General features: G+C 56.5%; 2 protein-coding genes and 1 long non-coding RNA gene across 9 annotated transcripts; 2 read left to right on the top strand and 1 right to left on the bottom strand.

Moving 5' to 3' along the window:
* The first annotated feature begins 1,173 nt into the window (after window positions 1–1,173).
* On the top strand, window positions 1,174–6,554 carry MRPL38 (mitochondrial ribosomal protein L38). Of its 2 annotated transcripts, none has more exons than XM_045489669.1 (9): window positions 1,174–1,409; window positions 1,516–1,695; window positions 3,263–3,397; window positions 3,481–3,689; window positions 4,207–4,279; window positions 4,416–4,461; window positions 5,457–5,615; window positions 5,855–5,991; window positions 6,203–6,554. In XM_045489669.1, exons 1-9 carry the CDS (start codon window positions 1,343–1,345, stop codon window positions 6,337–6,339), a joined length of 1,143 nt encoding a protein of 380 aa, XP_045345625.1. In that variant the 5' UTR covers window positions 1,174–1,342; the 3' UTR covers window positions 6,340–6,554. The 2 variants fall into 2 exon arrangements, with proteins under 2 accessions (XP_045345625.1, XP_045345626.1); XM_045489670.1 differs by having other exon boundaries at window positions 1,274–1,409; window positions 6,255–6,554.
* Window positions 1,516–8,318, bottom strand: LOC123604034. The gene is made up of 2 exons (XR_006715187.1): window positions 8,149–8,318; window positions 1,516–1,784 (listed from the first exon to the last, which is right to left on the bottom strand). It is a non-coding gene; the product is annotated as an uncharacterized LOC123604034 (long non-coding RNA).
* Window positions 8,067–12,376, top strand: TRIM65 (tripartite motif containing 65). Of its 6 annotated transcripts, none has more exons than XM_045489666.1 (6): window positions 8,067–8,560; window positions 9,812–9,907; window positions 10,216–10,392; window positions 10,513–10,684; window positions 10,820–10,885; window positions 11,420–12,376. In XM_045489666.1, exons 1-6 carry the CDS (start codon window positions 8,117–8,119, stop codon window positions 11,992–11,994), a joined length of 1,530 nt encoding a protein of 509 aa, XP_045345622.1. In that variant the 5' UTR covers window positions 8,067–8,116; the 3' UTR covers window positions 11,995–12,376. The 6 variants fall into 6 exon arrangements, with proteins under 6 accessions (XP_045345622.1, XP_045345620.1, XP_045345623.1 ...); XM_045489665.1 differs by having other exon boundaries at window positions 8,069–8,560; window positions 10,159–10,392; XM_045489664.1 differs by having other exon boundaries at window positions 10,513–10,885.
* Window positions 12,377–15,206: the final 2,830 nt, after the last annotated feature.

The raw sequence follows: 15,206 nt of genomic DNA, 5'->3' as shown, positions 1-15,206 counted from the left end.
CCCAAGGAGGTCCCGTTTGAAACCTCAGTGAAGCTTGGAATTGGGTCTTCCTCTCAACAGCTGAATACGTTGCCACCCGTGTGAACACCTGAGAGTTGTAAGCACTGGCTTGGCCTGGGGGCAGCTGGCATTTCCTCAGTCCCCTGACAGACAGGATCACGCAGCAGGGAGACCCACAGGGACGAGCTTGGCCTTTCAAGACCAAGAGAAATGAGTTTAGAATTAGGAAACAGGTCTGTATGGCCTTGTTTATCTTCAGGGCAGTGGGTATGCACTCAACTGTTGTAAACAGGGTGGGACTATATTTGCATTTAAAAAATGCATTGTGGCTGTGGGGTGAACTCACTGGAAGGGGCCGGTCAAAACCGCTGGCAGTGGTGCCGGGGAGACTGAGGATGATGGCACTACCAGGCATGACAGTGAGGGGTTGTAAAAAAGTGACCCCACGGGACCTGATGCCAGACATGGAGGGTCTTCACGTGTCAAGGAGGACCCCCAGGTTTCTGGCCTGGGCAAGTGGGTGGTGTCGTTCAGATGACACCAGTGTCCATGAAACAGCCAAGTAGAGATGTTCCACAGACGTTGGGTTATAATGATACGTTACTCGGTCCCTGTACATGCTCTGTATCACTGTCTCTGGCATTAAGGTGTGACAGGTAGCTCACTTATCCCCTAACGGCAACGCTGCCCCCTCCCCGCCACCCCGCAGGTCACAGCAGAGGGCTACACAGCTGTGTATCTGCTGGCCTTTTTCCCTTCAAAATTATAAACAACCTCTCAAGATCATAACCCAGTTGCTTAATTCCGTTCCCTGTAGAGAGAGAAATGCTGGTGGAAAGTGACAATGAGAGAAGATACTATCTGCTTGCGGTCGATACATGTGGGAATCCGTGCTAGGCCTTTCAAACAGTTAATTTACAAGCGACCCCATTCTTAGTGGGTTCTAGGGCACCCACATGCATGTTTCTCAAAAGTAAGAACGAATGGAGAAATCCCAGCCGCCTGATCAACGACCAGCAAGCCGCAAACCTCAGGGCCTGGAGACCCTGGGTGTCCGCATTCGCAGAGGGGCAAGCTGTGGGTCTGCCGCCCCCTGGTGGCCGGCCGCGGGCAGGGGCCCGGACCGCGCGCAGCTCCGCCCCGCCGGCCACCCGGCACTTCCGGAGTCAGGGCGCAGGGCGCCCGCCGCCACCTCCGCACCGGAGGAGGGAGCTCTTGCCTCCGGGAAGGAGGAGTCTGGGGCCCGGGTGGGGGCGTGGCTTCCAGGACGCGAGCCCAGGGGCGGGGCCTCCGCTGTGCACTCAGGCACTGCTCGGGCCACCTCTGCCGGGTCCCAGGGAAGATGGCGGCGCCCTGGTGGCGAGCCGTGCTGTATGGAAGCCGGAGGTGGCGGAGCTTCAGCACTTCGGGTGAGGGGTCTGAGGTGGGGGGCTCCTGGAGGTCCCCGTAAAGACCAAACCGCGGAGCTCGAGCCAGCGTCCGCCCCTGGCCTCACGTCCCGCACTCTGCCCGCAGCCGCCCTGAGTCGCCGGACCGCCCCTCTGGGGCCGATGCCCAACGAGGACATCGATGTGAGCAACCTGGAGCGGCTGGAGAAGTACCGAAGCTTCGACCGTTACCGGCGCCGGGCGGAGCAGGAGGCGCGGAACCCGCACTGGTGGCGGACGTACCGGGAGTACTTCTGCGAGGAGTCAGGTGCGCGGCGGCCGGAACCAAGATGAGGACGCAAGTGCTACTCCTTGGAGCCAGGGGAGCTTGGCTTCAAGATGTCTAGCGCTGATGGTCTGGAATACACATATATGATGGCTTTATCTTGTCATTCTCACCTGGTCCTTCTTTAGATGTTATTATCATCTAAAGAAATGTCTCTTAAAGGATATTAAGAGGCATCTGTAAAGTGGAGATGCAGGTCGTAGCAAAAATAGAGGCAGGAAGGGGCGCCTGGCTGGCTCAGTTGGTAGAGCATGCCATTCTTGATCTCAGGGTCTAGAGTTCAAGCCTCACGTTGGCCGTAGAGTTTCCATTAAAAAGTGGGGAGGTGGAGGCAGGGACGTCTTGGTTCGGTTGGTTAAGCGTCCCAACTCTTGATTTCGGCTCAGGTGATCTCATGGTTCATGGGTTCGACCCCCAGGTCGGACTCTCCTCTGGCAGCTTGGAACCTGCTTGGGATCCTCTCTTCCCCTCTCTCTGCCCCTCCCCTGCTCACACGCTCTGTCTCTATCTCAAAATAGATAAATAAACTTAAAAAAGGCAGGAAAAGGAGCAAAAAGCAGATTTTTATGGAGCCCTTCATTTTCCCCATCTCAGAGTGGCTTGCCTGAGCTTCACTTTCCTCAGTGTAAAATAAAAGTTGTGTCTGTGTCACAAAATTGCTGTATTAAGGGATGCAGTCCATTGGAATTTTTTAGAGAAATGCCATCTCTGACGAGTGCATCTTACTTATTGTTACCGTCTAACGTAAATGGAAAAAGGTATTGGATTGAAAGTCATTTGGGCCGGTGTTTTTCAAAGCGTGTTCTGAGACCAGCAGCATAGGCACTACCTAGGCGCTTGTTAGGAAAGGAGAAATCTCCGGCCTCACATTGACCTGCTGATTCAGAATCTGAATTTTAACAAAACTTCCCAGGTGACTTGGATGGTGTGTCCATTAAAGTGTGAGAAGTGTGCTTCTTTAAGGCTTTATCTAGCTTCAGCTCATTATCCTACCAGGAACTCAGATTCATGTCTGTGTCCAGGTGCGAACAGGCTTGAAGGTCATCCCAGCCATAATTGGGATGATCATCCACCTGCATTTCCCATGACCCAGGCAGGGTGACCTGGTTTAGGGATCAGAAAATGCAGTCTCGGGGCGCCTGGGTGGCGCAGTCGGTTAAGCGTCCGACTTCAGCCAGGTCACGATCTCGCGGTCCGTGAGTTCGAGCCCCGCGTCAGGCTCTGGGCTGATGGCTCAGAGCCTGGAGCCTGTTTCCGATTCTGTGTCTCCCTCTCTCTCTGCCCCTCCCCCGTTCATGCTTTGTCTCTCTCTGTCCCAAAAATAAATAAACGTTGAAAAAAAAAAAAAAAAGAAAACGCAGTCTCAAGTTGAACCCACTTTGCTTAGCACCTGGACCCTGTTCGGGCCTGTGAAGCAGATTGCACAGTATTGATTGAGTTTCGTGAATTAAAGGGTAAAGCTTGGGCGAGTTGGAAGACTAGGCAGGGATAGGCAGCTTCACTGAGACTTGCTCCCACTTTCTCCAGTATATATACCTTCCCTCCCCAGATCCCAAAGACAAGATTGACATCGGGCTCCCTCCACCCAAGGTCAGCCGGACCCAACAGCTGCTGGAGCGGAAACGGGTCCTCCGGGAGCTGCGGGCCAACCCAGAGGAGGAGCGAGCCGCCCGCCTCCGCACAGGTGAGCTCCCCCCATGAGGGTAGGGGGGCCCCCCGAGTGCCCTCCCCCCGCCCTGCATCCTAAGCAGCATCATTCCTTACCAGCTCGCATCCCACTGGAGGCGGTGCGGGCCGAGTGGGAGAGGACCTGTGGCCCCTATCACAAGCAGCGTCTGGCTGAGTACTACGGCCTCTATCGAGACCTGTTCCATGGTGCCACCTTCGTACCCCGCGTCCCCCTGCACGTGGCCTATGCCGTGGGGGAGGACGACTTGATGCCTGTATACCACGGCAACGAGATTACTCCAACAGAGGTACTGCTTACTTGTGCCCCTCCCCGCACCGTGTGGACAGACAGCCCACCGCAGGACCACAGACAGCTCCTTGCTGAAAGCACTTGCAGAGGCAGTTTTTATGGTGGTAAAGGGCACAAGCATGCCATCTATGTAGGCTGATTTGGAGCTTTGTTCTTTTCCCCCTTTTGATCCCCTGGTAAACACCACAATAATCACCAGAGAAGGAATATAAAATGAAAGAAAAAGAAGCCCTGTCTGGGCAGACTCCTGGCCCCCTGTTTTCCGAGTGCCCTCCTAGCCTCTGTCTGTTGATGTGAGGGCCGTCTTGTGGTTTGGATAGAGAGCCGGATAGGCAACTCTGCAGGGTTCCTTCTACAAGCTTCTCTGCTGACATGCCTCTCAAGGGACTGTCAAGGGTGTTTGAATCAGAGCGGGCTCTCCCTTCCCCCAAGCTCCCTCAGACTCCTGTCCTCTGTTTACCGCAGCTGGTCTGTCCCTGATGGGGGTGACACCTTCCCTGTTGTCTCCCCGCCAGGCTGCCCAGGCCCCAGAGGTGACCTATGAGGCAGACAAGGGTTCCATATGGACACTGCTGCTCACCAATTTGGGTAGGTGTCTGGGGCTCACCAGGCCTCCTGCCTCCCTCGCCTCCCATGGGCCAGGGCTCGGGGAGGGGGGCGGGTAGTAGGGGCGGGGCCGGGTGCTCGTGGGGCCCCTCAGTCAGTGGGCTCTGTTTGTGTACAGATGGACACCTGCTGGAGCCGGATGCTGAATACATCCACTGGCTGGTGTAAGTACCTGGGGGGGGGGGGTGGGGGGGGGGGGGAATGGGTCAGAGGCATGTGAGGGAGCCCCGGATCCTGGAAAGAGCTGCCCCTGAATTTTTGTCTTGGCTCCACCGAGGATTAACTGTGGACCTTTGGATTAACCTCCCACCGCAGGTGGCAGCCCCTCCCCTCTGCTCTCTGATGCCACCAAGAGCCCTGTGATCCACTCACTGGCTGAAGACAGGTCCAGAAGAAAAAGCAGGCATTAGGCCTTAGCTGTTGCCCACAGGCCTCTTGGTCTCCCTGAACTCATTTCCTCCTGTGTAAAACCAGGGTGATGCCACCCCATGCTTTAGCCGCCCTGAGGGGTTCTATGACAATCAGATGCGAAAAGGACAGTGAGAGACCCCTGGCAGCTGGGGCTGCCCGAGCTGGGCTGCCTTTTGTTTTCTCCGTGGCCTTTGGCTCTGGAGCCAGGGGGGCAGAGGTCAGGCAGTTGACCCCAGCTTTGGGACTGATGGGTAATTGGGACCAGTACCCGGGAGGCTGGTTTCTACCATTTTTAGTTAACTGCAGTTACCAACGTGTACAGCAGGACCCTCCAGGGAGTTATATCTAGGGGAGGTATAGTAGCCATTGTGGTGCCAGAGTGGGCTCACGCTGCCTGACAAACCCCAGAGCCTTCGGGAAACACAGGGGCAGCCCAAAGATAGTGTGGCTGTCCAGCCCAAAAGGCCGTGGTGGCCCCCCCCCCCCGGCTCCCCACGGCCTATAAACAGGGCTCTAGACCTCATCCTCTTGTTGACCATCTCTAGGACTCTTGTCCTCAGCCTCTGAACCTCTACTGTTTCCAAGTGAGTGGTCCATCTGAGGGTTCACAGAACTATGCCTCCTGCTTCACTGTTCGATGAAGGTCATGTTAGGGGGTGTCCTCCCAGGGAGTGATAGCACCTCTAGGGAGCACTCCAGCTGCCGCCTTCCTTGAGTGTCAGTTAATGGATCCTTTTCCTCCCACCAGAACCAACATCCCAGGCAACAGGGTGGCTGAAGGACAGGAGACGTGTCCCTACCTGCCCCCCTTCCCTGCCCGAGGCTCCGGCTTCCACCGTTTTGCTTTCCTGCTCTTCAAGCAGGACAAGCTAATTGACTTCTCTGGGGACACCCGGCCCTCACCCTGGTAATCTACACGTCCAGCCCCTCTCCCGGCCCCATTCCCTCTCACCACCCAGGCCTCAGGCCACCTTCCCAGGAATGGTCTGCCCTGCTCAGTTCTCCTGTCTCTTACACTTGAGACGGGCAGAAGGGTAGTTGTGCAGACCATAAGGGGCTTCTCAGGATTGCCTGTGGGGCTGGAGGTGGGGTGTGGGGCTCTGATGCCTCATTCCCTGCTCTTAAATGCTCCCCATCTTCTTATAGCTATCAGCTTGCCCAAAGGACCTTCCACACTTTTGATTTCTACAAGAAACACCAGGAAGCCATGACACCAGCTGGCCTGGCCTTTTTCCAGTGCCGCTGGGATGATTCCGTCACCCACATCTTCCACCGGCTTCTGGGTAAGGCCAGAGTAGGGTAGGGGTGAGGGCTGGGGCGGGGTGGGGGGGGGGGGCGGTGGCCTGAGCTCACAGACCTCTCCTGACCTGCCAGGGAGAAATGCCTGTCAGGAGGGCCACCTTGGGTGGGCTGGCTGGGCAGTCCCGGGTTAGCAGACAAGGGGAAGGGGCTCAGGCTTGCCTCAGTCCACACCCACACTCCCTCTTCCCGCAGACATGCGGGAGCCTGTGTTTGAGTTTGTGCGGCCACCCCCTTACCACCCCAAGCAGAAGCGCTTCCCCCACCGGCAGCCCCTGCGCTACCTGGACCGGTACAGGGACAGTCACGAACCTACCTACGGTATCTACTAAGTGACCAGAGTGCCACCCACCCCAGAAAGTGGACTAAGCCTCTCAGGCTCCACCAGCAGGAACAATAAAGACACAGCTCCACAGGGCCAGCTTCTGGGTCCTGCTTGAGGCAGCTCCTCTGTGGCCCTGCCAGCAGGCCCAGGGTTTGGGAGTGAAGAGAGCTCTCCAAAGATGGTAGCAGGGGTGGGACATGTGAATAAAGATGATTTTTTTTTTAAGTTTGTTTATTTATTTTGAGGGGGGAGGGGCACAGAGCCCAACACTGGCGTCGAACTCGAACTGTAAGATCATGACCTAAGCTGAAATCAAGAGTCAGACTGTTAACCAGCTGAGCCCCCCAGGTGCCCCAAAGATGATTTTTGCCATAGCTCGTCTGAATCTGTGTTCGGGAGCAGCCAGCACTCCCTCCTCCAACCCCACGATGGATTTGTCATGCTTCACGAATGGAAAGAGAACCGCCTCCCACCTCAGGAGGTGGCCCCTCACCTCTACCTCCCGAGGGTGTCGGGCCCTGAGATCCAGTGGCCAGAGACAGGTACAGAAGGAAGGCAGTGGGGCTTGGTTGCTCCCACAGGCCTCTTGAAAGAGCTTTGCCAGCCCCAAGCATTGTCCCCTTGTCGTTGAATTCACAGTACAGGGGCAGACCCTGGCATCGGCTACTCTGGCACACCCCTGCTTGGGGCCCAGAAAGCCCCTGCAGCCTCACTGGCTGGTTACAGTATTATTTCTCCTGAGTAGCCAGTCAGGAGGACACCAGTGCACCTTTTCCGGGAAGAGGAGCTTCACGTATTACAGACCTAATGCTTGCTGCATTGCCGTGAGCGGGCATCCTGCCTCAAAACTAAGCCAGGTTGGTTAGAGAAACCAGAAGTAATCCTCCTCCAGCTCACGCTGGGCCAGCACACTGCCCCAGGGCAGGCGGGTTAGAGCCAGGACCCCTCTCCTGTGCTCAGCTGCAGGGAGACCTCTATAAAAAGGGAGCTCTTCTTCCAGAAGAGCTTGCATCTGCAAACAAGGAACTCCCCAGCAGGGGACCCACACGGAGAGAGGATTCCAAGGCCAGCTGAAGGTTGCTTTGGGTTTCCACTAAAAGGGGGTATGAAAAAAACACTGTGGATTGGTCTGTGTTGGTGACCAGAAATTTCCACCTCGCTGTTTACTTTAAAAGAACCAAAATTTGGCGTGGCCTAGAGAAAGGAGATACCCCAATCTGGCAAATGCCTGAAACTCCGCCCAAGGAAAAGGGCAGCAGAGCACCTCCCATCAGGAGAGAGCCTGTGTGCCCAGTGGTCTTACTGCCAGGCACAACCCCGCGCAGCCTCATTTAATCGCCAAAGCTGCTGGGAAGTAGCTGCTGTTCAGGTTTTCAGATGGGCCCGTAAGGGGTTCCGTGGTGACCCTCAGGCAGGAGGAGCGTCCGAGGCCCAACGGGGTTCCCAAAAGTTCTTGTCTCTGTAGGTGGGGGCGGCTCCCCCAACCCGGCCCCCCCCCCCCAGAAGCTGCTTAACGAGGGTTTGGAGCAACGGGATGGAGTTCCCAGGGTGGAACCACCGGGAGCCGGAGTCCAACTCCCACCCGGGGTGACTCGGAGCCTCGACAAAAGGGAGGAGGCCGGTGCGGCGACGGCCGAGGCGCGGCTGGTGCGGGAGGCGACGGTCGCGGCGCGTCCCGGCTCCTCCCCTCCGCACCCACGCCCTGCGCTGCCCGCCCCCTCGCCGAGGCCCCGCCCCTCGCCGAGGCCCCACCCCTGCCGGCTCTACGAGGCGCCGCCACCGCCATGGACGCCCAGAAGCTGGAAGACAAGCTGACCTGCGCCATCTGCTTGGAGCTCTACCTCGAGCCGGTGACGCTGCCCTGCGGCCACAACTTCTGCGGGGACTGCATCCGGGACTGGTGGGGCTGCCGCGACAAGGCGTGCCCCGAGTGCCGGGAGCACTTCCCCGACGGCGCCGAGCTGCGTCGCAATGTGGCCCTCACCGGCGTGCTCGAGTTGATGCGCGCCGGGCCTGCCCCGGCTCCCGATCCCGACCCCGCTCCGGCTCTCGGCCCCGACCCCGCCCCGGCCCCCGGCTCCGGGCCGGGCGCGCGCTGTCTCCGGCACGGGCAGCCCCTCGAGCTCTTCTGTCGCACGGAGGGTCGCTGCGTGTGCAGCGCATGCACCGTGAACGAGTGTCGCCTCCACGAGCGGGCGCTGCTGGACACTGAGCGTCGGGAACGCGAGGTGACACCGGAGTGCCCTGCCCTGTCTTTAGGCGCCTAGGCTGGGGCAGGCAGCTTAAGCAGGAGGCGGCTTTGGGATGTTTGTGGTCCCGGATAGAAGGAGAAAACAGGTGCTTGAAATAGAGATTTCGGAGCTGGTGACAGGCCCAGGGTGAGGCCCCAGGACTGAGTGGCTGAAACGGAGTGAAGAAAGTGGTGAGGACGCCAAGGGTCCAAGCGCTGGAGTGTTGGAGGATAAACCCTGTGGCTGCTGAAGTCACAGAGAATAGAATGCTCCTGCTGAGGCTCTGAGCTCGGAAGTTTGCAGTGAAGGCCAGCAGATGACAACAAGGAGGGAGTGGCAGGTGGTACCACCAGGTGGCACACACATGCCTAAGGGGCCGTGTTTTGCTAGAGGGAAGTGATGCGGGGTGTGAGAAGGACAGATGCCCGTCCCTGGGGGAGACTCAGGTGGAACCATGAGAGGTCCCCCTCCCTTTCTGCATGCAGCATATGATGGAACGCTGGAGGCCAAGGGGCCTGGACAAAGACACAGGCATCGGGCTTAGGAAGATCTGATGGCTTTGGCCAAATTATCAATTTCTCTGTCCCATTTCCTCATCTTTGAAGTGGGGATCATGATGGTTCCTGCCTCATAAAATGTGGCCAACAGAAGGAGAAGCAAGACAGGCTCTTGAGCAAGGGCAGGGAATGGTGCTTTGTCCCGTTTCCATGAAAGCACGATGTTCTACCCTCAAGGGTACCAGAGGAGTTGCAAATAGGGGTGCCCTCTTCCCCTCATGCCCAGAGCCGGTGCTGAGGACTGGCCAGTATTTGGAGGAACCTGCCTCGTGCATGCACTACACCACCCACTTCCCAATTAGCTTTGGTGCTTTGAGCCAAAGCCAGAAGTACGGCTCCCACCATTTATTGCCTGGGGGTAGTGCGGGGTGGGTTTATAGCCCAGAGACAGTGGGTGCTCTGCCCCAGGTTGCTCAGCTTGCAAGAGGGACTGGAGGTCAGGTGTAAAGCCAAAGGCCTCTGCTGTGCCTGTGTACCTCCCTGTTCCAGGTTGGGAACGGGCTTTGTCCAGATCTCCCTGGGACACTAACCCAGTTCACCCGGGGTGCTGAGACCGAGGCTGGTGCTCTGTGTGCTGGCCCACTGGTCTGCCTTGCTGGGGGTGGCACTGGGAGGGGACGCCCCGCATCTACAGATGTTTGTTGACTAACTGGCTTCTTCTTGTCACTTGTTCCCACTGTGGGCACCACAGGCCCAGCTGAGAGCCATGCTGGAGGTCACCGAGCAGCAGGCCACCGAGGCTGAGAGCCAGCTAAAGGAATTGCAAGAGCAAAGCAGCCAGATCCAGGTACGAGGCCTGTCTGTTCTACCTCACTACCTCCTCATGCCGTCCCCTTCAGGCAGCCACCAATGGATCCCTGGGACACTGGGTAGCAGGTGCGAGCTACCTTGGAAATGCCTCCTGGCAGCAGGGAGGGAGGGGCTGAGCGGGGGTTGGGGGGGAGAACGGTTCCAGGGGCCCTGGCTCCCCACACCACCCCGCAGTCCAGGGGGCAGCCTTGGCCCCAGCCACCCTAGGCGACTCCTTTGCCCACTCAGAGCTCGGCCTGCACCCTGGCCTCCGTGGTCTCCAGCAAATTCAGCTGCCTGCTGCAGGCCCTGGAGATGCGGCGGACCTTGGCACTGACGGACATCGAGGTGGCCAAGACACAGGCACTAACACAGGCCCAGGATGAAGAACGGCGACTGCGGGGCCACCTGGAAGCCCTGGCTCACTACGACCGCAGGGTCCGGGACCTCCTGGAGCAGTTGGATGACCAGACCTTCCTCCAGGTACCGGGTCTCGGGGCGACAGGTGCACCTTGTGCACAGGTCGCTGGCTGACCCTGCACAGGTCGACCAGCGACCCTGCACCTCGTGCACAGGCTTACTGCAACTGTCCCCGGGGCTCAGGAATCACAGCTCCTGGCACCCCCAGGCCCTCTTGGGCCCCTGGCTCCTCTGCAGTGGGACGAAGAGCAGCAGCTGGCTGGCGTGGAGTCACTGAGCCGGCTGTATGGTCTCCTCCTGGATGAGGGGAGCCACCCCAGGGCACCGGCTGAGGCTGCTGATTTGGGCCCCGTGGGTAAGGCTGACCCCAGACCTCTCTCTACCCTTCCAGGCCCAGCTGGCCCTCCCACAGCCGGTGGGAGTGGGGTCAGGACCCTGCCCCCCATGAGCTCTCTCCCCATCACTGCCCTAACACTTCTTTGCCTCCTAGAGGCCCCAGGTCCCCTGGCACCAGTCCCAAGCCCGGTTTGCCCACTGAGGAGGAAACTCTGGCAGAGTAAGGAGACCGGCACGGGTGTGTGTGCATAGGCGTGTGTGCGTTGTGCGACCGTGTGTACACCACGTGAGTACACGTGAGCATGTGTGCACGTCTGTGTGAGTACGTGGAGGGGGCACGTGCTGTGACTGCCCTGTCCAGGGTGTCTGTTCCCTGCCCTTCCTTGGGTCTGTGGCCACCACACACACGTGTCGTAGGATGTAAACTTCTTACATGTGGAGCCAATACAGGGATACGGAGATTTCTGGGCGTGCAAACCTGGGATCAGTTAGGATTCTTCCACTTGTTACCAAGTTAGGTTACTTCCGGGAGCCTCGGTTTCCTCATCTTTGAAATGAGGTGGATAGAAGTTTCCACCCAGGGCTGTGGCGAGGACGGACTTCCGCGCTGGTGCCCAGTGCCTGCTCCGCTGGCTCTGTGCCTGGCAGACGCTTGGTGTGCATTGGGGAAGCTTCAGTTGCCATTTCTCCCTCCGGGGACAGAATGGCAGACAGACCCCTACCCGCTCACCTCCCATCCATCTGTCCCTGACAGATTATCGCAATCTGACCTTCGACCCAGACAGCGCCAATTGCCACCTCTACCTGTCTCAGCAGGGCCAGCAGGTAAAGCACCGTCACAAGCCCCGGGACCTGGCCGGGCCACGCAGCTTCCAGCTCTGGCAGGTGCAATGTGCCCAGAGCTTCCGGAACGGTCGACACTACTGGGAGGTGCGCACGTCTAATCACTCAGTGACGCTGGGCGTCGCCTATCCAGAACTTTCACGGCACAAGCACGGGCCCCACACAGACAACATTGGGCGTGGGCCTAGCTCCTGGGGGCTCTGTGTTCAGGAGGACAGGGCCCAGGCCTGGCACAACGGGGAGGCCCGGCGCCTCCCAGGGGTGTCCGGGCGGCTCCTGGGCATGGATTTGGACCTGGCTTCTGGCCGCCTCACCTTCTACAGTCTGGAGCCCAAGGCCCAGCCCCTACATACCTTCCACGCCATTTTCACCCAGCCCCTCTACCCCGTCTTCTGGCTCCTGGAGGGTAGGACTTTGACCCTGTGCCATCGGCCTGAGGCCAAGCTCCCTCCGGGACTCCAGGAAGAGGCCGCGGGGCCCAGCTGAGGTGCTGCCTGGGCCTCAGAGGCTAGTGTGGCGCCCATGGGCCCCTGTTCCTGCTGGAGAGTGTGTGCGGTCCGGACCTCGCCGCACAGGAGGCACAACAACACACTTCGCTGCAGCTCACCTCCCTTGAATGTGATGTAGACCAAAGGGACAGGGCCTGGGGTGGGGGGCAAAGCACAACCAATTCCTGGAGAAAACCTAGAGAAAAGCGATTTTTACCTCCTTCTCTCTCTTCTCGTAACATTTTGGCATATCTTAGTCTCTTTTGTATATCCTTGTGATTACATTTTGTAAACAATTGGGGTGGGTGTTTTTTTTGCCTTTTTTACTCAGCACAAGCATTTTTCACGGTATTAAAATTTTTCCCTGAATGATTACCATATAAACAGTCTTTGTAATTTTTCTATTTTATTTTATTTTTTAATGTTTATTTATTTCTTTATTAGCGTTTATTTATTTTTGAGACAGAGAGAGACAGAGCATGAACGGGGGAGGGTCAGAGAGAGAGAGACACAGAATCTGAAACAGGCTCCAGGCTCTGAGGTGTCAGCACAGAGCCTGACGTGGGGCTTGAACTCACGGACCTCGAGATCATGACCTGAGCCGTAGTCGGACGCTTAACTGCCTGAGCCACCCAGGCACCCCTAATGTTTATTTATTTTTGAGACAGACAGAGCATGAATGGGGGAGGGTCAGAGAGAGAGGGAGACACAGAATCCGAAGCAGCCTCCAGTCTCCGAGCTGTCAGCACAGAGCCCGACGCGGGGCTCGAGCCTGTGATCTGCAAGATCACGACCTGAGCCGAAGTCGGACGCTCAACCGACGGAGCCACCCAGGTGCCCCTCCACTTCTTTTATTAAAGACCTATGTTAGCATGGTTTCGGCTTTCTTCAGTTACCTGAAAACAGGTACTAAGGTAGGTTTTTCATACAGCAAAGTGGCAGAACCTCAAATTTGCGAAAGCCGGGGGTAGTCTGCCGCATGCCGTTTCGGCTCGTGAACGATTTCGTGAGAATGCTCTGCTTTTGAGTAGCCCTGGGGAACCTGTATGGGACATTCATGTTGTTTTATTTGGGGCTGTAAAAATTTGGCCACGGTGAATATTTTTGAGCAGGAAGCTTTGGCCATATCCATGGCTACGAATGTAGGCTAAATTCTCAGTGGAGTTCCTCAATGGAAAAATAACTAGCACTGGAAGATTTTCTTTTTATACAGAAGGCCAAAATGTATCAACCTGGAGTCAGGCCGACTATTCCCTCCTCGCCCCCGCCATCTGGGCGCAGCCTCAGCCCCCGTCATCCCAACACAGGGTGTGGGGATTAAGCGCACTGATACGTATAGGCAACAGAACAGTGCTGGCTTCCTTTGCTTTTGTTTTTCCTACTCAGAAGATGCTTCCCTGAAGGATCCCTGGACATTTATTTGTTTGTGTTTCTGGAAGTAGGGTTGCTGGGACCTAAGGCAACTGTCATTTTATTACTTAAAACATTCTGCTTCTTGATCTGGGTGGTGGTTACAAGGATGTTTGCTTTATCACTTCTTATGCTGTGCATATATGTTTCATATGCTCGTGTGTAAATATTTCACAATAAAAATTTTTTTCTTTTTTAATTTTTTTTTTTCAACGTTTATTTATTTTTGGGACAGAGAGAGACAGAGCATGAACGGGGGAGGGGCAGAGAGAGAGGGAGACACAGAATCGGAAACAGGCTCCAGGCTCTGAGCCATCAGCCCAGAGCCCGACGCGGGGCTCGAACTCACGGACCGCGAGATCGTGACCTGGCTGAAGTCGGACGCTTAACCGACTGCGCCACCCAGGCGCCCCACAATAAAAATTTTTTAAGGATAACACATGCCAAAACACATACTCCAAAAAAATACAAAATATTTCTGTATTTGTAAAAATTAGATCTCCCTCCTACATTGTAACCTGACGCCAGCTGCCGCGAGGGTCGCACACTGCATCCTGCAGCTGCTTCCCCAGCCTGTGGCTCTCTGTTCAAGGGCAGGGCCAGGCTTCTGATTGGTACAACCTGGGCAAGGGGCTTCTAGTAAGACTCCTAAGTTGGGGACTTGCCAAACATGAGGGGGGCGCTTTCGCACTGGGCAGCCTGATAGGAATGACACCAGGCGGTCACCTTGCTGTACAGCGGGGTTGACAGATGCTAAGAGACCCAGCAGAAGAGGAAGCAGGATTGGGCTGGCCAAGTGGCTGGCATCACCGGCTGCCACCCCCCCCATCCCCCTATCTTGTACAGATTGTAACCATCCTCCCCCCACCCCCACCCCCACAACCAAAAGCCCCAGCACGTGTGTCCGATGGGCTGTGTCCACACTCTGAGAAGGTGAGAGAAAGGAAGAACGGCCTCCTTCCGTTTCTGTGGGGGAAGTGTTTGGGGTCTTTATTCTATGATACTACTTTTTATCAGGTTGTTAGTTCTTTCCATGTTGTTCCTTGGGAGTGTTCTTTATTGTGACTTAACCTTTATTTACATACAATGAGATGCCGCTGCCATTTTTGAAGACGGTGCTTCCCTAGGAGGTGTGGGGCAAGCATTTACGAATCTGTTGGAAAGCTGCTTCCAATGGAGTTCCCTTGGTCCATGTGATTCTGGCGGAAGTCTGTCTCCTCTCCAGGAAAAATGCATTGGGAGAGAGGGAAAAGAGCACGGACTTTGGGGTGTAACGTTTGTAAAGGGGACATGTTTGATTAGCCTGTGGGTTTTTCCAGCATATGTGCCCCACGCCTCCAGTTTCTGGGCTTCTGTGAGGCAGAATCAGGAGGATGGGCACATAAGCAGAAAGGGGCAGGGCAGGGGGACAGGAGAGATTTTTAAAAGACCAGGGCCTTCAGTGCCAGGAGAGTTGAGGGAGTCAGATTGGAGGCTGCTCATCCCCAGGCAGGAAGGGATGGGAGGGAGCAGCATGGTAACATGGGATTGGCAGCTAGAAGACAATGGAGCCAGGCTTTCTGAGGGCAAAGGATTTCCCATTCTAGAATTCCATACCCAGCCAAACTGTCTGTCAGTGTCAAGGCTTGAGCAAAGACCTTAGCAGGCACTTTCGCATCTATTCTCAGGAAGCCCCCAGGACGTGTACTTTCCAAAAATAAAGAGGTAAATCAATGAAGGGGATAGAAGACCTGGGACCCAAGCAACAAGGAATTCAACACAAAAGAGAAGTGATAAAGAATTTAAGTCTCCAGAAACTGG

Source organism: Leopardus geoffroyi, chromosome E1, assembly GCF_018350155.1.
Source record: "Leopardus geoffroyi isolate Oge1 chromosome E1, O.geoffroyi_Oge1_pat1.0, whole genome shotgun sequence".
NCBI classification, from domain to species: domain Eukaryota; kingdom Metazoa; phylum Chordata; class Mammalia; order Carnivora; family Felidae; genus Leopardus; species Leopardus geoffroyi.
This window is presented reverse-complemented; position numbering and strand designations above follow the sequence as displayed.

What these genes read in the sequence shown, in the direction of transcription:
- MRPL38 (XM_045489669.1), top strand. Translation starts at nt 1,343, where the DNA reads ATGGCGGCGCCCTGGTGGCGAGCCGTGCTGTATGGAAGCCGGAGGTGG. An exon ending in GCGGAGCTTCAGCACTTCGG is followed by an intron (nt 1,410 to 1,515) that starts GTGAGGGGTCTG and finishes CTCTGCCCGCAG; the next exon opens with CCGCCCTGAGTCGCCGGACC. An exon ending in GAATACATCCACTGGCTGGT is followed by an intron (nt 4,462 to 5,456) that starts GTAAGTACCTGG and finishes TCCTCCCACCAG; the next exon opens with AACCAACATCCCAGGCAACA.
- TRIM65 (XM_045489663.1), top strand. Translation starts at nt 8,117, where the DNA reads ATGGACGCCCAGAAGCTGGAAGACAAGCTGACCTGCGCCATCTGCTTG. An exon ending in AGCAAAGCAGCCAGATCCAG is followed by an intron (nt 9,908 to 10,158) that starts GTACGAGGCCTG and finishes TTGCCCACTCAG; the next exon opens with AGCTCGGCCTGCACCCTGGC. An exon ending in GAGGAGGAAACTCTGGCAGA is followed by an intron (nt 10,886 to 11,419) that starts GTAAGGAGACCG and finishes TGTCCCTGACAG; the next exon opens with ATTATCGCAATCTGACCTTC.